Source organism: Micropterus salmoides, unplaced genomic scaffold (assembly GCF_014851395.1).
Source record: "Micropterus salmoides isolate LMB-PRFRI ecotype aquatic unplaced genomic scaffold, ASM1485139v1 Ms_hic_scaffold_10, whole genome shotgun sequence".
Classification (NCBI taxonomy): domain Eukaryota; kingdom Metazoa; phylum Chordata; class Actinopteri; order Centrarchiformes; family Centrarchidae; genus Micropterus; species Micropterus salmoides.
The window spans coordinates 31,880,803-31,905,798 of NW_024040041.1; the positions used below are offsets into that span (position 1 = coordinate 31,880,803).

General features: G+C 39.2%; 1 protein-coding gene across 1 annotated transcript; it reads left to right on the plus strand.

The window, feature by feature from the left end:
* Positions 1 to 12,377: 12,377 nt before the first annotated feature.
* On the plus strand, positions 12,378 to 23,010 carry LOC119896542 (mucin-2-like). The gene is made up of 6 exons (XM_038710011.1): positions 12,378 to 12,515; positions 15,921 to 15,941; positions 16,053 to 16,218; positions 17,544 to 17,818; positions 18,304 to 18,449; positions 18,530 to 23,010. The coding sequence occupies exons 1-6, from the start codon at positions 12,461 to 12,463 to the stop codon at positions 20,222 to 20,224; spliced, it is 2,358 nt and encodes a 785-aa protein (XP_038565939.1). The 5' UTR covers positions 12,378 to 12,460; the 3' UTR covers positions 20,225 to 23,010.
* Positions 23,011 to 24,996: the final 1,986 nt, after the last annotated feature.

A 24,996-nucleotide genomic window follows, 5' to 3' on the forward strand; every position in this document is an offset into this window, starting at 1 on the left:
CTCGCCCAAGTGTATCTGCTGCAGGTTTATTAAGTGTTAACACAGCTACACAAATCGGACACATTAAAAATCAAAATCAATATTTTTCCATTTAGTTTTTAAAACAGAAAAACAAAAACGATGTCTGTTTTGTTGTTTTCTGTTTTTCTGTTTTGGAAACGTTTTGTTTTTTTTCCGATTTGGTTTAGAAACGAAATAAAGAAAGAAACCATGCAAAGATTTTTCTGGTTTTTGCCTTTCTTATTTATATCAAAAAAATATATATACGGTTAAAACGTACCTTGGACTTCATTATTAGCTGCATAGCCTATATTCTGAAAGTGTCTTCACAGCATTAATAAAGATTTTATTGAAGTAAAATAGACGTCTAAAACTTTACAGTCAGTTTGTATTTTCATAATCAGGTAACTGATTGCCACTGGCATTTTTTCCTGTCAGGTTAAAGTTTGTGCAGACTACACGATATTGAGCGTCGGACGTTGGCCGTGCTGCTCACACTACACAACTTGCCATCTTGTGACAAGAGTCTTGAAGTCAATGTCGCCAACCTACACACAAAACAGCTGATTTTTGTTATTATAAAGATACCAAATATAAAGACAAGAAATCTGGGTGAAAGAATGGATTAGCACATTCAGGTAGCCGGGATTGTCTGAGCTACAGAGAGAGCTGGTGGGGAGTAAAAACTGTTTTGCAGTGAAAAAGTAGCTGCCTGCTCTCATAGGCTGGATGTGGACGTCGAGTCGGCCGACTCCTCCTAGATATCTGGCAGATGTAGGCGATGTGTCAGAAATGTGTAGGGGAGCCGCTTTGATGCATTGTTGAGTAGTTCACACATAACGACTGGCGACTGGTGATCGACCGCTGATTTACGTAGCAAGCAGACAATGATACATTTTGAGACGTCCCCAGCCAACAAGGTTGGGAGGAACTCCTTTAAGATGCATGGGAGAAAATTAGTTAGGTTAAATTAGTTTTGGCTTCATTTTAGGTTTATTTTTTGCCCTAACTAGCTAAAGAACCCACCAGAAGTGAGTGCCCCAAGAGCCCCTCTGGCAAGTCAGGGGCCAGAATGATATTCTGTTTAAACCAGCTATAATTTCTATTTTAATAATAACAAAAGTAATTTGGCATGTGAAAACACTGTAAGTCCCTAACTTACTGCACTTTTATATCAATTAATGTGTTCCCTCAAGCTAGTCTCTATGAAGGGATGTCTGCACATGTAACCCATTCCCACTCCCAAGTCGTCACATGGACACATAGTCAAGACCCCTGCGTGTCAGTTTATATCCTAACCCAGATGGGCAGCGCAGCTGTTGGTCTGTCTGTGTCTTGGTTGCTTTCCAGCCTTTGTGTCTGAACAATGAAATACTACAGTTTATTATTTTTTTGAAGCAACATGCGGCCGTGTTCCTGTGAAACTGTCTTGTACAGGAAATGTACACGAGGGAATTCACTTGGCAGAGCATAGCTAGATATATTTGGTAAAGTTATGTATAATTTTAACTTACATAAAAATAAATAGGCTACAGCTGTACAGTGCATGCCGTTGCCATGGTTACATCCATAGAGCGTCTGCCGTTTACTAACGGAGCGCTTGTCTCCCTGTCTGTTCACCTGAGAAGCGTGGAGCGACCCCACAGGGCCAAGTGACTACGCAGGCGGAGTGTCGCTTCCCATGTGAAAAGACCTATAATCTGCTGCTGCGGGCGGACGTGTGCATGAGATGAGCACGATTGCAACAGTTTTTACGGGAACGTACACACTTGTTACTATGCCTGTCAGGTCAAATCCACACTACAGCTTTTCATTTTAAATCGGATACCATTTGCTACGTTCGCATCTCCTGACTAAAATGGCGAAGACCTAACTGAAGAAGTCCTTTGGATGAGGGACAAAACGTCTTCCAGTATCTTCAACCAAAGTCCAGTTGCCCTTGATTTTAACCTTCGTTGGATAACTATGACCTGGATGACTGAGAATCTTCATAGACATCAATGAATGAGCACTTAAGTGATATAAAATAATAATTATAATAATAATAATAATAATAATAATATAGTATTATAGTACTGTATATATAAGGGCTGTGATGAGATCTCGCGTCTGCTTATGATATTAAAATGTATGTGACAATATTTCTCATTGAGGTAAAAGCTACTTACCAATATCAAAGCTGCCAACTCTCACACATTTCACACACTATCACGCCACATATCAGTTTTATAACGCAGTGAAAAACAAATGTAGAACTGATAACGTTGGATCGTGGTGCAAGTAATACCCATCTAGCTGATGTGACACGCTGTACACCATTAAAGTTATCAACGGGACCCTCCTCTCTGTGAGTCGCAGACAGTTTGTGGCCCAGCAGTATCTGGTAAAAAAACTGAGGCGCAAACGAGCTGTGTTTGGGGCTGTGAGCTGCAATTTATAGGAGAATTTAACATTTCTGAGATTTCTGCCTGGTCACAAGTGTTTGCAGTTCATTTCCATTTAGCAGCTGATGTTATTGTTTCAAATCAATCAAGTGTTTGATTTGATTTGATTTGATTGAGTAACTACAGACGTGCTCAAATTTGTTGGTACCCTTACAGCTCATTGAAATAATGCTTCATTCCTCCTGAGAAGTGATGAAATTAAAAGCTATTTTATCATGTATACTTGCATGCCTTTGGTATGTCATAGAATAAAGCAAAGAAGCTGTGAAAAGAAATGAATTATTGCTTATTCTACAAAGATATTCTAAAATGGCCTGGACACATTTGTTGGTACCCCTTAGAAAAGAAATAATAAATAATTGGATTATAGTGATATTTCAAACTAATTAGTTTCTTTAATTAGTATCACACATGTCTCCAATCTTGTAATCAGTCATTCAGCCTATTTAAATGGAGAAAAGTAGTCACTGTGCTGTTTGGCAAGCCACAATCCTTCTGGGAGAATGTCCTTTGGACAGATAATTCAAAACTGGAGCTTTTTGGCAAGTCACATCAGCTCTATATTCACAGACGAAAAAATGAAGCTTTCAAAGAAAAGAACACCATACCTACAGTGAAACATGGAGGAGGCTCGGTTATATTTTGGGGCTGCTTTGCTGCGCCTGGCACAGGGTGCCTTGAATCTGTGCAGGGCACAATGAAATCTCAAGACTATCAAGACATTCTGGAGCGAAACGTACTGCCCAGTGTCAGAAAGCCCTGTCTCAGTCGCAGGTCATGGGTCCTCCAACAGGATAATGACCCAAAACACACAGCTAAAAGCACCCAAGAATGGATAAGAACAAAACGTTGGACTATTCTGAAGTGGCCTTCTATGAGTCCTGATCTGAATCCTATCGAACATCTATGGAAAGAGCTGAAACTTGCAGTCTGGAGAAGGCACCCATCAAACCTGAGACAGCTGGAGCAGTTTGCTCAGGAAGAGTGGGCCAAACTACCTGTTAACAGGTGCAGAGGTGTCATTGAGAGCTACAGAAAACGTTTGATTGCAGTGATTGCCTCTAAAGGTTGTGCAACAAAATATTAGGTTAGCGGTCCCATCATTTTTGTCCATGCCATTTTCATTTGTTTTATTATTTACAATATTATGTTGAATAAACAATCAAAAGAAAAGTCTGATTTCTATTAAATGTGGAATAAACAATGGTGGATGCCAATTACTTTTGTCAGTTTCAAGTTATTTCAGAGAAAATTGTGCATTCTTCGTTTTTTGTGGAGGGGTACCAACAAATTTGAGCACGTCTGTATGTAATTTGACTTTTTGAAGTTTTATTGGAGTATTAAAGTGACTGAACTGTCCAAAAAATATATAAACAACATTGTGGTAAAGTTCTGCTACTAGCACAGACAATACTAATGTATTTAATTATATATAAAATTAACAAGGAAAAGGGTTAAATAGAAAATAAAGGTGTGAATGAGTACATAAAAGGTCCACTAGCTGGCAGCAATGGATAAGAAATACACCAGTAGGACACACTGAACATGTCTTTCCTGTTTGTTTGTTCAGGGTGATCTGGCCGTGAGCAGGGCGGCTCTTGGTTCCAGGCAGCACTGTTATTAGTTGGAAACAACGCCACCAACAACGCCTCCTTCCTGTCTCAGACAGTGGTGACGTTCTTAATTTCAGCAACAACAGCACCACAAGCACAGCTGCATCCAAATAAACCAACTATACATTTCAGTTGTAAAGTAACTCATTGCCTGTACTGTACGCATACTGATCATGTTACTGTTGTGCAAAGTCACCCCCCATTCTGAACCAGGAAAAACCCTGACTACTATCACATGTCAATATAGAATGAAACATTCATAAATATAAATACAGAGTTGTTGTTTTAAGAGTGTTTTTTGTTTGTTTTCTATTTTCAAAGTCTCACTCACAACAACTGAGTGAACATAGCCTGGCCATAGAAAAGGGTCGCCACAGACAGAGCTGGCTACCACAAGGGCAGGGACTCCCAGTGTGACAGGGGACAGGTAGAGACAGAGCTGCACTTTCTAACCTCATGCCCTAAATATAAAACACATTTCCCAAATTTACCCCGAATTCAAATTCATATCAGACACACAGAATCTCCCCTATATACTGGGAGAAATGCCCAAATGTCAAATAATTGCTGCAAAATATGTCTCCTCATGCCACGAAGTGAGGACAACCAGTGGAACCTCAGACTGATAAATAATTGTAATAATTTTCAAATTATTATTATTTTGATTGTTTGATATTTTAGTAATTGTTTTTTGTTTTTAAATTTCACATTTGATACTGATGTTGTTGTTTATAAATTTTTATTAATTCATTATTTATTTTTTGTCTATTAATGCACACACAAACACAACTTTTACTGTTATTTACTTGTTCAGTGAAATGTAATAAATTAACTGTTCTTATGTAATTTATATGTAGTTTTGGCAATATTGAATTGAGAGAGTGAGAAATCAATGCTTATTACGTGATTCAACATTTCCCTCTCTCACACACGAAAACGCACACAGCAGTCCACTACTTGCCTGTCTGCGATATTAGAACAAAGTTTAAGTTTCAATAGCCTGTTCAAAGACTATTGCTCAAGGAGGGACGCAATTCCACCCTTTATCGTAGGTAAAAGTGTAATTATTTTACACACATTTACATAGTAGCAAGCATATTATCATATAAGTTCAAGTTTCAGTAATCGTTGCTGGCAACCCCCTTAACTGTAATATAATAAGCGTATACCATGGCCCGTCGTGAGCTATAGCTTAAATAATTAATGTATTGACAAACTAACAGTATACTATTAGATTAAAATTTAACTTTTTATCTAATGTTATAATATTACACTAATACGCTCATTGAAACTAGTTTCTCCTCCATATTGTGGCAAGAGAGTCTGCATATTTCCACTGCAGTACTCTTAAACATTAGAAGAAGATATGAGGGAAGAAGGCTGTGTGATCTGATGTGACCAAAATTGAGCTTTTTGGTCATCAGACTAAACAAATCTATTTTGATTCTATGTTGAAACACAATAAAACAGCAACTTTCACAGGGATGATAACTTTGCAGTCATGGTCTTGTGACTGTCACCTACCTGTCATTCAGGCGTACGTAATGGATTTTTTTTTTTTACCTCTTTGTCTCGTTAGATGAAGAAATCTGAGCCGTTTACAAAGCCCTGCTGAGAAACATACCTGAATGATGATGGATGCACAAAGATTGCAATAAAAACCATGACGTCTGGCCTTTATAATGTTGACATTGTTTACTAGTTCATCTTGTTCCCAATCATGTTCATTTGTTGCCAGAAAGCCTGAGGCAGTTTTTGCCAGATCATTCCTCAGCAGGCAGAAGTACTCATCAGTGTCTCGGTCCAGTTGTCAGTGTAGACGCACAGAGATAAAAGGTGAGTCAGCACAATTCAGCTGCTCTGCATCTCCTACAAGAACAGATCTGTGATGTATATTTCCTTTGTAACTTCACGATGAATCCTATGGAAAAAATTATACGTGTCATTGTTTGAAATGTCCAACCCAAAAGGATATATAGCAGTTAAAATTAGCTCTTTAAACTTCCATCTATAAAGTTAAAATGCTGCTTACATCCTAATACATTAATAGGGGCGGCTGTGAAAAATCTGCATGCCCTGCACGCCCTGGACGTAGTTACAGAAAAATAGTTTCTGCATAGAGGAAACACATTTTTCAATTTAAAAAGTATAGTAATCACTTTATTTGTAGAGCACTTTTCAAAAACAAGTTACAAAGTGCTTTAACAAGTTTAAAGACAATAATACCCAAAGGACAATAATACAAAAACAATACAAGATAAAAACAAGAAAACATTGAAAATACTAAAATACACGTTTAAGATAATTATAAAATAAGTAAAATAGAATAAAATAAAAGGTATAAAATAAAGTCAAGGCTCTCCTATAAAAGTATGTTTTAAGAAGGGACTTAAAACAGTTTACTGACTCAGCTGACCTGATTTCCTCGGGCAGGCTGTTCCAGAGCCTCGGGGCCCTGACAGCAAACGCTCTGTCCTGAAATTGGTCATTTGTGATACTGTTTTTAAAAGCTCAGACAAGTCGATTGGATAAAACTGGTTAAAACTCTCTTGTTGCTGGTGAGGAACGTCTGAGTAAGAGGCTGTGGGGGAAATAGAGGCACTGATTGACACCACCTTATTGGTAAAATAAGATAAAAAAAAAATTCACAGTCATCATTACTTCCAGCTGAGGCACAAGGAGAGGTTGGGTTTACCAGCTGATCCACAGTCTTAAACAGAAACCTGGGATTGTGTTTATGTGTAGTGATGAGTTCAGAAAATATATAGTATACTGTAAATACTGCAAGTAATACGGTATGAATATCTGTATATTCAAAAACAGTAAGCCCAAAGAACAAAGAAAACTATAAATGAAAAGATTTAGAACATTACACTCAAAAATGTTGTGCATCTGCAAAATCAAAGTCATTACAGTAAGAAACTTCTTCCACATCACATGCAAGAAGGAAAACCTGGTGCAGCCTTATTGTAACAACACTCCACACCTTTCTCATCACAGGTAAATTCCATTGCCTGTAAGAGATTTTCTATTGTAAATAACTTTCGGTAATTGATCTTCCACCACAAGGCAGAGAAAAATTCTTCTGTTGGATTGAAGTAAGGGCTGTAGGTTGACGGTAAACATTTGAATCACTGGTTGCTGGTTGATGCTGAATCACTTGCTTAGCGGGACATCTCAGTGACAGGATGTACTGTCGGCTGATGATCCTGTTGCTCACGGTCAAACTCAAAATTCCAACAAGCACCCAGAAAAGTAAGACGATGTTCGGTGTTACATGGCCCCAAGGTTGAATGACAGTAGAGAACCTGTCCCTTACTTATAGCTTGGTCAAAATGTGACATTGCCACCATGCTGGCCAGGGACTTGACCACATATTAGTTTGATCACATCATTAGAAACAAGTGTGCAGAATTATGAGTTGTTGTGTGTAAAAGATGACATAGCATGAAATGGAAATGCTCAAGTAAAGTACGCCAATATTGAACTTGAGTAAATATACTTACCTTAGAATCAGGAACTTTTTGATTGTTTGTGAAACAGGTGATTGGTGAGAAAAATATTACGCAACTGCAAAATCAAAGTCATTACAGTAACAGACTTCATCCACATCACGTGCAACCTTGTCCCTTGCCAAGCAAAGGAGGAAACCATTAGAAGGCTGGTGCAGCGTTATGTAACAACACTTCACACCTTTCTCACCACAGACAAATTCCACTGCCCGTAAGAGATTTTCTCTTGTAAATAACTTTCGGTAATTGTTTGTTTTTATTTATGAATCACTGGTTAGCGGAACACCTCAGTGAAAGCTGACATTGTCTCATAGACAGGATGTACTGCCGGTTGATGATCCTGCTGCTCATGCTCAAAAAATTCCAAAGATCATCCAGAAAAGTAAGAAGAGGTTCAGGGTTATACGACCCCAAGGTTGAATGAGGGTAGAGAACCTGTCCCTTACTTATAGCTTGATCGAGCTTGGTCGTTGTTGTGTGTAAAACATGACAACTGTGTCGTAGTTGTGTTTAATTTTTGCCGCATTGTGTGTGTCACAGTGCAAAATGTGTTTTAGTGAGTGAGAATGTGTTTAGAGTTTAGCAAAAAGAGTGGATGAGATTTGCAAACAGTGTCTTAGCTACCTGAGCCTTTTAAGGTTTTGCCAAAAGAGTGACTGATTTGACAAGTGGGTTTAGGCCACTGTGCATTGGGTTCAGAGAATGGGGTTTAGTGTTTTAGCAATTGTGAAAAACTGCATTTGAAACCATATGAGAAGGTGAACAGAGCCTCAGAGAAATGTGGGGTCACTAGACAAAAGAGAGCATCCTTGCATTGGCTGCCTGTTTCTTTTAGGATTGATTTTTAAATGATTTAATGCCCGGCATGGGCTGGCACCTTCCTATATCTCTGAGCTTTGATCCTCCTATGAGCCAGGACCTCTTCACTCTGAAACAATCTACCCCAGGACATCAGGCTCACAGTGTGTCCCCAGTTTAATCTCATTTCTTAAAACACATTTTAACAAAAACACGTTTACACTGTGATGCCTATTTAAATTATTTTGACTTGTGAATACTAGAAAAATGTTGTGCAACTGAAAAATCAAAGTCATTACAGTAAGAGACTTCATGCTTCAACCTTGTCCCTTGCCAAGCAAAGGAGGAAACCATTGGAAGGGCTGGTGCAGCGTTATGTAACAACACTTCACACCTTTCTCACCACAGGCAAATTCCATTGCCCGTAACCTGTAGGTTGACAGTAAACATTTATGAATCACTGGTTGCTGGTTTACGTTGAATTACCTGCCTAGCGGAACACTTCAGTGAAAGCTGACATTGTCCCGTAGACAGGATGTACTGCCGGCTGATGATCCTGCTGCTCATGCTCAAACACAAAATTCCAAAGATCATCCAGAAAAGTAATCAGAGGTTCAGGGTTATACGACCCCAAGGTTGAATGAGGGTAGAGAACCTGTCCCTTACTTATAGCTTGATCGAAGTTGTTGTGTGTAAAAGATGACAGCTGTGTTGTAGTTTTGTTTAACTTTTTTATTAACTAAAGTATTTTGACCTATTTTACTTTGAATCTTGTAAAGAACTTTCTTACCTGTATTGAAAAGTTCTATACAAATAAAGCTTTATTATTATTATAATAACAAAAAGGTTGAATTTGTAATGACACATTGTATTTTTTAAGCTTTATCATGTTTGTTTTTACAGTTTTTCTCAATTGTTTAAACACATTTTCTGAAAGAATGCCTCATATTCTCACAACTCTACACACAAATCAGAAAACAAACACACAATGGGCAAAACCCCTCAATTCTCCTGCAAAATGAAACTTTACATTCAAAACAATATTATTTCTTCTCAAAATGGTATTTTATTTTGAAATGACACACACAAATCATATGAATAGACATCTATAGGAACCAGTTGACCACTGATGTTCTCGATGTAAAAGACTATGATGAATGGAAAACACTTCTTCTCCCTTCATCACAATGACTTAGGCCTTTTTTTTGTTCAGTGTTACACTTCAAGAGTCCTTACATACATACGTGTGTTGTAAAATATTTGAGATATACTCAAAACACACAAATACAATGTACACAGTGTACATCCCAACCAACACCAAGTTGCACATATAGTGGTCTACATACAAAATAGAAGAAATTACTGTATATAGTTACTGTAAAAAAAAGGATAAACGATGCTGCATCCTCTCTTCTGTTGTGGTCTGGCCACAGCACCTCATCCACATCACCAGCAATGTTTTCCCTGGCCAAGCAGCGGGGGAAATATCGCCTAGCATGGTGATTCCAGCCATGAAAAGCATCAGCTGCTATATCTCCACATGCATCCTCCATAGCTTGGAGAAGAGGTATACGCATTCATGGATTTCGGTCATACACTTTACATCTCCAGGCAGAAAAAAAATTCCTCAATAGGATTGAGGAACGGAGAATATGGAGGGAGATAAACAACTAAAAAAGCGTGGGTGGGCAGTGAACCAGTTACGAACCAGAGCAGCCCAGTGGAAACTTATGTTGTCCCAAATGGCAACGTACCAGAGCTGCTCTGGGCCGTCTACCTGATCTGATCTGATCTGATCTGATGAGTGTGTTGTGTAGGGTGTCCAGGAATGTGATCAGATGGGCGGTGTTGTAGGGGCCAAGGGTAGCATGGTGATGGATGACGCCGTGGTGGGTAATCGCTGCACACAGTGTGATGTTCCCTCCACGCTGGCCAAGGACTTCAACAATGGCACGCTGGCCGATGACATTCCTTCCCCTCCTTCGTCTTTTTGTGACGTTGAACCCAACGTCATCAATGAATATGAACTGGTGCTCCACTGCAGCCACCTCTATCTCAAGGACTCTCTGAAACACACATGACAATATCAGAAATAGACATGGAGTGGTCACTATTGTGAAGTACAATCATTATGATTACAACATTGAAATATGTATAATTTACTGTATACAGTGTTGAGAGTATGCATCAATTGTGGGACTCACTTGCACATAGTTATGTCGCAATTCATACTTTACAGTATTTTTACAGTCCTACAGAACAGTACACAGGCAATACTGTACTACTGTACTCATTGAGTACTGTATTGATATGCAGTACTGCAATTTGCTAGTGAGAGTAGGTTTCTTACCTATTCTCATTTCGTAAAGTCCGGATAATGGATGCTACAGGGTACCTGCTCAGATTTGGCAGTACTCTTTGCCCAGACTCCCTCATTGTTAGACCATGGTTGACCACATGATCAACCAAAGTGGCTTGGATCTCATCAGAGATTACGGGCCTCGGCCTCGTCCTCGTCCTCGTCCTCGTCTGGCTCTGCCTCTGTTTCCAATGTTGGCATCCATTGCTCCATTGAAGAGTTCACCTGTTGCCTTTTTATGCTAATGTTCTGATTGCTAATTGGAAAACTGTGTCCTGGGTGTTTGCCCTTGTGATGAGTCAGTGTGCATATTTGAATGGCAGTGTGTTCCTTGTGAAAACAAAATATTTTCTGCATGAAACTTGTGCCAAAAGCAGAAAATTGTGTGTAGTGGTTTGAAAAAAGTGTGTTTTAGAACTGCAATTTGAGTGTAAAGCAGGAATTGTGCTTGTAGTTTAGCAGAATTGGTTCAGGGGGTTGGTGAATGAGTTACATGTTGTGGTCATTGTGTCTCAAGTACCAGTATTTATGTGTAAACAATTGAGAAAAACTGCACTGTAAAATCTTAATTTAAAAAAGTTACTAGTTGCTTCAGGTGTTGAATAAATCTAAGTGCAAAAAGGTAAAGTTTCCTTGTAAAATGTACATTTGGAGTAGAAGTATAACATAGCATGAAATGGAAATACTCAAGTAAAGTACGCCAATATTGAACTTGAGTAAATATACTTACCTTAGAAACGTGACATTTTTGATGTTTGTGAAACAGGTGATTGGTGAGAAAAATATTATGCAACTGCAAAATCAAAGTCATTACAGTAAGAGACTTCATCCCCATCACATGCAACCTTGTCCCTTCCCAAGCAAAGGAGGAAACCATTGGAAGGGCTGGTGCAGCGTTATGTAACAACACTCCATACCTTTCTCACCACAGGCAAATTCCACTGCCCGTAAGAGATTGTTTCGGTAAACATTGATGAATCACTGGTTAGCGGAACACCTCAGCGAAAGCTGACATTGTCCCATAGACAGGATGTACTGCTGGTTGATGATCCTGCTGCTCATGCTCAAACACAAAATTCCAACAAGCACCCAGAAAAGTAAGAAGAGGTTCAGGGTTATACGACCCCAAGGTTGAATGAGGGTGGAGAACCTGTCCCTTACTTATAGCTTGATCGAGCTTGGTCGTTGTTGTGTGTAAAAGATGACAGCTGTGTCGTAGTTGTGTTTAACTTTTGCCGCATGTATTTACCATTTGGAAACACAAAACACATTTTAACAAAAACACTTTTACACTGTGATGCCTATTTAAATTATTTTGATTTGTTTTACTTTGAATCTTGTAAAGAACTTTCTTACCTGTATTGTTCTACACAAATAAAGCTTTATTATTATTATGACAAAAAGGTTGAATTTGTAACTTTTGAAGCTTTATCATGTTTTTAATGTAAAATCTTTCTTATTATTAATCTTATTTAAAAAAGTTACTAGTTGCTATAAATGTAAGTACAAAAAGTACAAGTAAAGTACGCCAATATTGCACTTGAGTAAATATACTTGCCTTAGAAAGGGGACATTTTTGATGTTTGTGAAACTGGTGATAGGTGAGGTGTTGGGCGTGTCATTGGACATGTATGTGGGTGTTGGAAGTAGACAGAAGAGGAGGGAAGAAAAGAGAGGGAGAGGAGAAAAAGGGTATTTATGCTGATGCAGATCTGATGATCTGTACTTACAGTTATGGCTTTCTACAAAGTGATCTGTGCTGCGATGCTGCTGACTCTCCTGACACAAGGTAAGGACACTCCTCATTGTACACACCTGAACCAATCATGTTTGAGATCTGATGACTGCTGTATGAGGAGGAAGTAGAATATTTTAATTAAGTAAGAGTAGTTGTTAAGAGGAAAAAGTATCACATGTAAGTTGAAATCCAGCATTCAAATTGAACGTTTTACAAATTGTAGCAATAAAAAATACAAAACCAAATTGTCACGCTGAATCAATGTTTAAAGAGATAAATCTGAGTGAGGAGCAACTATTTTCTGATGAATGAATTGGGATAGAAAAACTTTTGCACTGAACCCATGACTTAATTTAGCCTGATTTAAAACGTTGCCTGGATTCATTAAAAATAAATAAAACGTACATTCACAACATTTCCAATGACTGCTTCACTGCAATTGTGGTCCATGTGACAATAAAGACATGTACTCATAGCAGGTAATTATTGTGTTTGCGTTCAGGAAACAGTTGTGGGAAATCATTTTTGTCAGTCCTTTCCTGTTTGCATTGACCTGCTGAGACCTTTTTGTTTTTTGCATACCTTTGGGGTTTTCCTTATAAAGTTGTCATTCAAGTTTCAACATCCAGGAATCAGCACAACCTCAGTTAATTATATTATCTTCATAACCTCCCTGTTGAGTCTTCTGAACTTAAAGTGCAGCCTATTTGATCTCTTAACGTGTTTGTATTTATTGCAAGACTGTGTGTAATGTGATTCGGATTTTTTATGAAACTATACCTACCACAACTGCAGTTTGTTCTTCTGATCGACAAGCCAGTTTTAATTTTTTACTAGTTTTAAGTTGATCTAGATTTTGAGATACTGATATATTTCCCGAAGTGGTAAGCCCTGTCTTCATGTAAAAAGACCTATTGAAGTCTGTTTAATAACTCATAATTAGATTTAGTTTTATTGTGTGATGTGACTATTAAAGACACCAAACAACTTCAACCATAAAACTGAGAAATTAGGTGTATGAGATTAAAGGCAGCTTTTTGTGTGTGTGTGTGTGTGTGTGTGTGTGTGTGTGCGTTTGTGTGTGTGTTTTCCTTTTGTTAGAAAGTATCTGTTGTTTAAAGTTAACCTTAACTACTTTTAAGGAGGTTTTGGCATTAATTAAGTTACTTAAAGGAACGTGCGGTTTGTAGAAACTAAGTTGATGTGACAAAAACACAATTCAAGAATTCAAGTCCATTAATTCTGCAATTTAAAGCCACCAAGAAATGACATTACCATGAATGTGAAATGTGAGAAGTCACTTGGGTATGGGTATTGTTGTGTATATTGATCCTTAATTTAAGCTATTTAAAGAGACCTCTTCATATCTATTCAGAGATAAGTGGATATATTAGACAGATAGATCAGAGGAGCAGATAATTTTCAAGTCAACTTGGAGCTAGACCTTATAATGTCCCTTGCAAGACCTTAACTGATGTGAAAAAATCTGTTCTCTGATCAGTGAGCACAGTGACTCATTCCATCATGTCACAGAAAATCCTTTCATTATTTAATGTAGTGGATGAAGGACTCAACCAGGTTTTTATTTGAAATAAAGTATGCAATTCTCTGACATACGTTAACATTTACAAATATAATTTAAACCAAACTCAAAGATAAGATAAAATATACTTAACTGTCTCCATAGGGAAATTAGTTTTGGACTGCAGCTTTGCAAAATCAACACAAAAACTGCAATAAAATAGACATTTCAAAACACACACTCATGCAACACAACATGCTCTCATACATAAGACAGGTACCTATATAAATATGCACAATAATTCCTTCTCACAATGGCAAAAATGTTTTTTAATTGCACAATTCATGCAGCCTGCATTCCCCACAATAAATGTTGCGTGGCCCAAATAGCCTGCAATGTACAATGAGAGATATTGCACAACCCAGGGACGTCAATAGGATTGAAAGACAAAGGAGGCTTAGCCGCCAGGGTATGCATAACTTGACTTATGTCAATAACCAGCGAAGAAGCCAAGATTTTAACATGAAAAAAGCGAAATTTAAATTCTCTTCATCCATTTCTCCTTGAACAAAAGTTACTGTAATGTTATCTTTTAAACATGTCAAAGCTGCGTGGGGGGGAATTCACAGACTGAGTTCTTCTGTAGGCTTTGACTTAAAGGCTATCCAGCTGCTCATGTAAATGTGTGATAAAGTAATACCAAAACTAATTCCTCTCGCTATTAGATAAGTTTCAGGTTCAAAGAATGCTATTTAATTACATCAATTACTGCACTGTAGATTTGTTCAATCAGAGTGTGATTTTTTTCCGTAGTTTGGCTTGCATACAAGCATTCAACAAATACTTTTCATGTAAACTGTTGATAAGGATCACAGCACAGTTGACACATTTCACAACCCAAAAATTCCCTCCAATAGTCTTGGAACAGAAGGCAAATTCCTTTGTTTTTGTTGTTCACTGAAGACATTTGGGTTTAAGAGCAAAAGATGAGTCTGAGACAAGAGTTAAGAATTTCAGCTTTCATTCCAATACTTTTGGAGGGGACTGTATTGCACAACCCTTATGGGCAACATCTAGATTACATGCTAGTGTTGATTATACATAGATTAGATTAGATTCTTAATTGTCCTTTCCAGGATATTTGTTTCCACCATCTATACGTATGCATAATACACAACAAGAACATACAGAACAACATGCTCAACATTTTATACACAAATTGACTCCGAAAAAGAAAAAAAAGTGACAAAGTGCAGTTATTTGACGCTAAAGGTACCCTTCAGCATCTGTATGAGATGCTCTGGGGCGTCTCATTGGTATGGGGTCAGATCAGACACTATTTATTGCACCTATCTGATAACCAACTGCTCATAGATTGTCTGGACAACATAAACTCCACGTAAGGATAAAAACAACAATACAGGTTTATGTGATGAAGCCTATCAGACCAAACAAGATTCAGATGATGCCGGGTAAAAAACAGCCACATCGCGTTAGCTCGCCTACTTCAACGAGCAGCTGCTAATGTTACGGTGCAAAGTTGTATTGCTTTCCACAGTACTTCACCAGCAAACGCGACCCATAATACCATACTGTGTACCACCGGTATTATGTAAAAGTTTTGATTTAGACTGCAATATGTGATGTAACTGTACAAAGCAAATGGAGTTATTTGTTTTATAGCCAGTGATGCAAGGCAGGGCAGCCAGCTAACGCTAATTAGCTCGTACCTGCCGCTGTTTGCTTTGTAACGTTCAATGTAGATTTATTGGTATTCAGGTAATGTTACACAGCTTCTCCTCCATCTTAGTCACTGTAACAAACGTGACTCACATAGTGTACAACAAATGTCAATGTACATGTACAACATATCAGTAAATATAAATACAAAGTAGTTGTTTCAAGAATGTTTTTTGTTTGTTTTCTATTTTCAGAGTGTCACTCACAACTAGATGGTAAGTCAAAGTTTCAATGCTCACTTTTTTACTTCCTGTCCGTCTGTGATTTTGGAAATTTAAAACGTGTTTTCTATATCACTCACTCTGTGTCTTTGTCTCTCTCTTCAGTGTGCGGTCAGCCTACGCTCAACACCAGGATTGTTGGAGGACAGGTGGCCTCTGAAGGCAGCTGGCCCTGGCAGGCCAGTCTGCAAACCTCTACAGGGTTCCACTTCTGTGGAGGATCACTCATTAACAATGAATGGGTGATGACTGCTGCTCACTGCTGTGCAATGTAAGCAGTGAGATAGGGCGGAGACAAAAAACAACATGCCATGCAGTGGCATAAACAGCCTGTCTAAGGCAGTGGTTCCCAACCCAGGGTCACGTCCCGTACAAGTAGCTTTAGAGATACCCAGAAATTTTTTTGAGTGGCCCAATAGCCCCTCTGGTATAACAAGAAGCACAGACATATCCTGGTTAAGGAATCACTTATTGCCATTTTATAACAAATGTAAAAACATGTGAAAACACTATGACTCCAAAACTCAATGTAGCTTTAAACCAAAAACATTTTTTTCCCTGAACCTAATCTCTATAAATAGATATCAATGCAGCGGCAAGCGACAAGATTTTGGTAACAGAAGTGTACGTTGCTTCTGGTTGTCTGTTTAGTTTGTTTAGCCTGATTAGTGTTGACCAATCATGTTTGAGTTAGCTTTGGTTGCACATGCAAAAAAATAACAATAAGTGCAGTGCGTGTGAGAGCAAAAGAAGCGGAATGCAATGGCTGAATGCAATCTCTTAACGATTTAGCTTTTATTAGCTTTGTAAACTGGCTACTTGTGAAACAATCCAGGCTTAGACGTCGTCTCTCACCTCTATTCTCGCATCTGAAGTTGATATTCGGACTGTAAAAATTTTTTTTGACATGTACTTTGGAAGAAAAGATTGTTGGAGGTCTCTGCAGACTGAGGGAGAAATTATTATTTTGAGGAAACTGTTATGGCAGAAAATTGTGTCCTCTTACATTTAATCTTTTATGTATGATCTTCTAATTATTATTATTACTGTTCTTGTTTTGTCTTGTGTATTTTTTTCTTTAACCTTTCCTCTCCTATACTCTTTATGTTTGTCTGTCCACATATATTAGGGTTTAGGTCAGACCTGTGAGATTGTTTTGGTGTTTTCCCCTCTTGTTGTTCCTCTCCTGGAATGTTCATTTAAGGCCAAGAGAGGATCTCTGCTCCTCAAAACATAGAAACCTAGACTGTGTAAATGATGATTCATGGCTTTGCTCGGGGCCAGACGCCTGAAGCTGCCCTAGGCAGCAGGTCTCTGGACCAGCTCTATATGTGTTGAAGCACTGTTTATTCTCTTTGTTAAATTAAATTCTTCAAAGACAACGGCTGGTTATAACTCAATTCTTTGCGCAACCCCTCACCAGGAATATAATTTCCATGACAGAAACAACTTTATGTAATGAGGACATGAGATCATGAAAAAGTATGCTGAGCACATAAATTACTTACTTGTGCCACGTCTGTCAGGATTCATTCAAACTAGACTAGATGCGGTCTTAAAATTCATGTCTTTGTACTGTTTCTCTTCTGATTACAGCACAGGCATAACCACGAGCACTCTGACTCTTGTTCTGGGTCTCCAGAGTCTACAGGGATCAAACCCCAATAATGTGTCTCAGTCAGTATCACAGATCATCATTCATCCCAACTATAATGCCAGAATTCTGGAAAACGACATCTGCCTCCTGAAGCTCTCCTCACCAGTGACTTTCACCACCTACATCCAGCCCATCTGCCTGGCAGCCCAAGGCAGCACCTTCTACAGCGGCACTGAAGCCTGGGTCACTGGCTGGGGCACCATTGCAACTGGAGGTGGGTCAGAAAGCTCCTGGAGTACATTTATTTTCGCATAATGTGTGATTGCAATGGTGACTTAAATGAACAAAAATGAACTTGTGTATGTAATGTGTATTATTCATCATAAAACATTAGCAAAGCAAATTTTGTAATATAAATTATGCATTGTTCGCGTCCATATTAAGTTGCGTGCATTATTCTTCTTCTTTGTTGCCTTTGTTGGTGCATTTCTACACTAGTTTGTGTTACCTGCTAGTGGTAGACATGTTTTTTGGGAGGGGTTTACTAGATATTACAGTGATCAGCTATAACATTATGACCACTGACAGTGAAGGTGAATAACTGATTATCTCATTAACATGGCACCTGTCTGTGGGTGGGATATATTAGGCAGGTTTGATTCATAGAGGATGTATTAAACAGTCCATTTTGTGTAAAATAATTTTAAACCACATTTCACAAGGTGTGTTTTTTACTAAACTGAATTTGTCTCTCTTCAGTGTCCCTTCCTTACCCAGGAAACCTAATGGAGGTGGAAGTACCGATTGTGGGGAACAGACAGTGTAACTGTAACTACGGAGTGGGCTTGATCACAAACAACATGATCTGCGCCGGGTTAAGTGCTGGAGGGAAGGACTCCTGTCAGGTGATTAGTTTTACATCCTTGTTTGTGTCAGATTTGATCTTTTGCAAAGATTCCTTCTCTTAAATGTTCTGTCTCAAAAGGGGGATTCAGGAGGTCCGCTGCTGAGCAAGCAGGGTGGTCGCTGGATCCAGGAGGGAATCGTGAGTTTTGGAAGAGGCTGTGCACTGCCTAATTTTCCAGGAGTCTACACAAGAGTGTCCCAGTATCAGTCCTGGATCAACAGCCAGATCACCAGCAACCAGCCAGGCTTCATCACCTTCACGTCCACTGGGACTGACGGTGACCTCAGTGTCACCTGTTCTGGCCTGCCACTAACTACAACTACCATCACTCCAACAACCCTTACTTCAACCACCATCACTCCAACCACCATCACTCCAACCACCACCACTCCAACCACCCTCTCTCCAACCACCACTACTACAACCACCCTCACTCCAACAACACTTACTTCAACCACCCTCTCTCCAACCACCACTACTACAACCACCCTCAATCCAACAACCCTTACTTCAACCATCACCGCCACAACCACCCTCAATCCAACCGCCACTACTACAAACACCCTCAATCCAACAACCCTTACTTCAACCACCAGCACAACTACCTTTACTCCAACCACTTTCACTCTAACATCCCGCACTCTGACCACCCGCACTTCAACTACCCGCACTCCAACCACCCGCACTTCAACCGCCCGCACTCCAACCAACCGCACTCCAACCAACCGCACTCCAACCACCCGCACTCCAACCACCCGCACTCCAACCATCCGCACTTCAACCACCCGCACTCTGAACAAACGCATTCCAACCACCCGCACTCCAACCGCTGGCACTTCAACCACCCGCACTCCAACCGCTGGCACTTCAACCACCCGCACTCCAACCGCTGGCACTTCAACCATCCGCACTTCAACCACCCGCACTTCAACCACCCGCACTCCAACCACCCGCACTTCAACCATCCGCACTTCAACCACCCGCACTCCAACCACCCGCACTTCAACCATCCGCACTTCAACCACCCGCACTTCAACCACCCGCACTCTGAACAAACGCATTCCAACCACCCGCACTCCAACCGCTGGCACTTCAACCACCCGCACTCCAACCGCTGGCACTTCAACCATCCGCACTTCAACCACCCGCACTTCAACCACCCGCACTCTGAACAAACGCATTCCAACCACCCGCACTCCAACTGCTGGCACTTCAACCACCCGCACTCCAACCACCCGCACTCTGAACAAACGCATTCCAACCACCCGCACTCCAACCGCTGGCACTTCAACCACCCGGACTCCAACCGCTGGCACTTCAACCACCCGCACTCCAACCACCCACACTTCAACCACCCGCACTCCAACCACCCGCACTTCAACCATCCGCACTTCAACCACCCGCACTCTGAACAAACGCATTCCTACCACCCGCACTCTGAACAAAAGCACTTCAACCACCCGCACTCTGAACAAACGCACTTCAACCACCCGCACTCCAACCACCAGCACTCTGACCACCCGCACTTCAACCACCCACACTCCCAATAAACGCATTCCAGCCACCCGCACTTCAACCACCCACACTCCCAACAAACGCATTCCAGCCACCCGCACTTCAACCACCCGCATTTCAACCATCATCACTCCAACCACCCGCACTTCGACTACCATCCCTCCAACATCCCGCACTTTGACCACCACCTCTTCAACATCTATGTTAGTGCCTGCCATGTTGATTTTTAACACCACATTCCCCCTTGTAAATCTTTAAAATTATATATAGTATTGTTTATTCAAAACACAATTTTGGACCAGTTATTTGCATTATTTAGAAATGTGGCACATTGTTTGGTTATTTAGGCACTAACATTTGCTAATACTCTCAATGGACAGAAGTCAGCTCATTAATACCCTGCAATGCAGCCTGGGGTTGAGTAGTTTGCACACTAACACAGTAACTTGCAAACCAGGCTGAGCTGCTCACCTATAAATTGAAGGTACTGAGTGGTGAAATTAATCACCAGCAACTTCTTGGGCCAGGAGCAGAAGCTCCCCAAATGTCAGCCGACCTAGCTCTGCAGGATGTGGTCGCTCCATCCTTGGACATATAGCCATCCTGTTTCTATGCACAGCTCAGTTGCAAGCTGAGAAACAGGAGGAATGCTACACTTAACTGCAACATAGCTATCAAGCTGTGCAACAGCACAATGACAGCTTGCACCAGGACTGCCTGTCCACTCAAGCTGAGCTCCCCAGAGCATCTTGGCCAGATGTTATTATCCATTCAATTTACCAAACAAACATGAGAGAGGTATGGAACTTCTCATGAAACTCACGCATTTCATAAAACAACTATTCCTTTCAAGCATGAGCAAGTACTGTCCATATCACATTTCTAGCAAAAAAAAAACATTATTTTCTGTGGGTTCACAAAAAGTTGGGCTTGAGCATATCTGTCTTGCTTGTTTGTTCAGGATGATTCTGGCGGTTCAATAACGAGCAGGGCGGCTCTTGGTTCCAGACAGCAGTGTTATCATTTGGAAGCAATCCACCAACATCACAACACCACAAGCACAACATCCAACAATACAACCACCACCAGTGGGGGCGCTCCTGCTCACTCTATCTTCTTCTTCCATCTCCTCATCTTCTCTGTGTAAGAGATTCTGGATGCTAAGTGCTTTCTCTCTAAAATGGAGAGTGTAAAATTAAGCTACAGGGACCATAAGGATATCTGCATCTGTTTTATAATGATTTTAATTTAATACAATTAAAAATATGTAAGATCTAATCTATATTTTTTTACGAACTGAAGATTATTTTGACAAATGAGTATTAAATGTGATCCTCAATTGCCACTCATTTTATTAGTTACAAAATTGATACAGACACAAGGCAAAATGATGATTTGTTTACACAAAAGCAATAACTGAAAACAGGATGGTATTTATTGATTACATTGCAGATAGGATTAAACTAATTTGATAGAATTTCCTACTGTCATTACCAAATTGATTGAAAAAAAACTTAAAGCAGCATATTTTAGAGGTCGGAGGAACAGTAACAATGGTAAGCCTCTCCATCATCTACCTCATGATATCAGAGCTACTGTACCATTATGTACATTTCTATCAGAATTTAACTTTGTTGTAAAAATACTTAAGCTGATGATTATTATTTTTTCATAATAACCTGCTTTTAAATAAAGTAAAATCCTTTCTGTCTGCTTGTTCCTTCATGCTATGAGCATATGTGAGTAGTAGGTAAAGGTTAGCGTTGCACGCTCCCGCTTCCTCTTGTGTTGGAATGACAGCGTTGTTAAGTGAATGGACTGTTTGTTCAACCTTTGGCGTACGCCATTTTTGGCTTTTGGATGCACGTACACTTGTAGTGAGGTTTCTGGACACAGTTAAATAAATGAGACCCCTGTTCTGCATCCCCCACAGGTCTTTACCGCCCCCTACTGCCATACAGTGTGTTGATCCGCTGTTGGCTTCCAGTGGAATTTGAGGACCTTATAGCCTATCAGCTTAAAGGCAGAGATTCCCTTGATGCATAGCGGTGACGGGAGTTTTGTTAAAATTTACTAAAATTTATATATATAATTTATATATACTATTTGCTTGAAATGCAAAAGATACTTTGTAATAATATGTTTGTTTTTTTTTCATGTTTCTGCTTAGAATATAATGTTTTTTGTCTATAATTGTCATTCCTATGACAGTTTACTATTGAAACCAGGAGTGAAGGGACTGTTTTATTTGATAGCATTGTGACTGGACATGCTGCTGCAGCATACAACTCCCGTGATTAGTTGTTCAGTTGGTTGGTTAACATGTTATCGTCACAACGTTAGTGCTCATGTAATAGGGTTAAACTCTCTGAAACAAAAATGATCCAATTGGGATTTGAGGCAGAGTTTTTCCTGATCTGAGAACTTTACCATACGGTTTTTGAAATGGCTGTTAAAGAGACTGATGGTTTTGATTTTGAAAATGCAGAAAAGTTCATTTCGAAACAGTTTGAAAATGTTGTATATATTTATTCGTGTTGGCAACCATTGTATGACCAGTTATTGAATATTAGTATTTTGTATTATTATATATTTTGTTGAGGGTTTGCCATTGTCTTTATGTGATGATACATTGCTGCCTGTGGATAAACAACTTGTTGATTAGTGATGATTTAATGAATGATGCTAGCAATAACATTTAGGTTCAAAATGTGTTTACAAAATATGTGCATCAGTTGTTTATATCTAGTTCAGACATTGTTTTTTCAAGGCAAAGTTAGCAGTAATATTAATTTGAATACCAATTATCTTGTTTTGTTTAAAATTCCCAGAGATAAATACCAAGTCATGCTTATGGCTAGACAAATGTTTCCTGGGAAGAGTCATTTTTTTATGGATTGTTTCGACAATGCCACAAGTGTTCCTTACGGTTATTTAATGATTGATTTTAAAGCTAAGACACCTGATGATTTCAGACTCAGAACTGACTTGCTTTCAGACCTGCCTGTTGTGTATGTGCCTAAGATAAAGTAAATAAACATGTCTGATCGCATTAAAGGTAACCTGTCTTTCTTGCAAACTTTGCACGGAGCATCTCCATCTCAGAGAGTGAATATTATTAAATCTGCATCACCAAAGCTTTTGGTATCATTATGCGAAATAGCTTACAATGTTTTAAAAGATAAAAAATTTCTTTAAATAAGACAGTATAAAAAATTTAAAAAGAAGAAGGCGGGGATTAGACTGCTCGCCAATAAAAAGGTTTGTGCTTCAAAGAAAAAGAAGACACTGCTTAAACAGTCTGGCGGTTTTCTTCTCCCCCTCCTAAGTATCGCTGTGCCTTTTATAACAAGTCTTGGTGCAAGACAAACTTAAGATGACTATGGAGCATGCACATGTTTCTGGTACCTAAACAACAGCTTGATCTTTTAAGAAGACCTCCGGCACACAAGTCTATTCGAGAAACTGTTGAAAATGATTTGGATCGTACTATTAAAGACATTCTAGATCAAAGGACTGAAGATCTTCATGAAAAAGCAAAAAAATATTCCATCGTATTGCAGAGATTTCTCACCATGATAAAACAAGGAGAAAAAGACCAGAACACACTAACTTTGTCTATGCTGGTCGCTGAGGATTTTCACTCTTTAGTGCGGAAGAATCAAGAAGGAAGATCCTTTGCTTTTGAAGAAATTTTAAAAAACGTGCCAAAAAACAGCAGGAATAAAGTTCTGCATATTTTAGATAAAATGTCCTCCTCAAAAATTTGATAAGAGGAGTGACTGCTTCTCACAATGTGTCTGACAGCCAGAGACCTACAGGTTGGGATGAATATCTGCAATCGTTGGCTATATTGAATATACCTTTTATCAGTTGTGCCAAATCAACAGGTCAAAAGAAAAATTGACGAGTTTAAGGGAAAGACTTCTGGAGAATCTTCTCCTCTCATTACTGGACCACCATCTACCCCTCTTGTTACCAGAGGGCATTGATTAGCAAACAATGAAACAAGTCCATTTGTATGTCCTGAAATGCAATTGAGTGATTGGATAACTTTTTAATTGTATATTGTTATTGTTTTTAAATAAATACATACAGACATAACTTTATCATTTCAAAGTGTTTTTATTTATATCACTAGAATAACAAAAAACGTTGTTGTACACGTTTCAATCTATTAATCATTTTGATAATGAATGACACACAGCTTCTAATATTATTATCCACATTTAAAAGAATCTGATACTTGGACACACTGGTTACATTCTGCATAATTATTTTGACCACATGCAACTGAGGGTTGTGTTTTTTTCACAAATTTGCACACCATAAAATCATTGCATGACAGTTTAATATATTTAGTTATTACATTGTCATAAGATAATCCTCTATCCATATGGTAAAGGAAAAACACACAATGCTGACCGCACACTACAGAATCCACATCTTGCACTTGTCTAACAGAATGTTGCTTGGACTTAATTACTGTTGAGAAAGACAGAAAAGGATTCAGGAAAATGTGAGTATACCAGAGAGTTCCCATAACTGTCAAAGAAGGATCCCACACCCTGCTTGTCAATATAGATAGCGACCCAGTGTTGTCCTCCCAGGTGGGAGTGTTTGGCAGGTCTCTCTTTAATAATGGAATTAGGAAGTTGGTCACTAGCAAATACTCCAAGAAAGATGCCTTGCTTTACTACCTTATCAGTACTCGTATTCATACTATCGTTTGTTAAAGTTAGAAAAAGTCAATGAGAACCTGTCTTCTTGATGATATCTCAATTATAGAATCATATGTAGCGCAAATGACCGCATTTATTGTACATTGAAGCGGATTTCTGAAACGAGCCTCTAATCTAACACTACCGTTTTTAATGAGCGACATGTGGTCTCCGCATCCTTCATCAGAGCTCAGGTTAAAACAGAACAGAACATATCCATTACAAAATTTGTTGCGGGTTATGGCCATAGCGTTGTTTTTAAAATTCTTTCCAGTTGCCGAGTACAATTGGTGATACTCCCTGATGGCA

Coding starts and splice junctions, on each gene's coding strand:
- LOC119896542 (XM_038710011.1), top strand. CDS start 12,461: ATGGCTTTCTACAAAGTGATCTGTGCTGCGATGCTGCTGACTCTCCTG. Junction 15,942..16,052: donor GTGTCACTCACAACTAGATG/GTAAGTCAAAGT, acceptor CTCTCTCTTCAG/TGTGCGGTCAGCCTACGCTC. Junction 18,450..18,529: donor GAGGGAAGGACTCCTGTCAG/GTGATTAGTTTT, acceptor CTGTCTCAAAAG/GGGGATTCAGGAGGTCCGCT.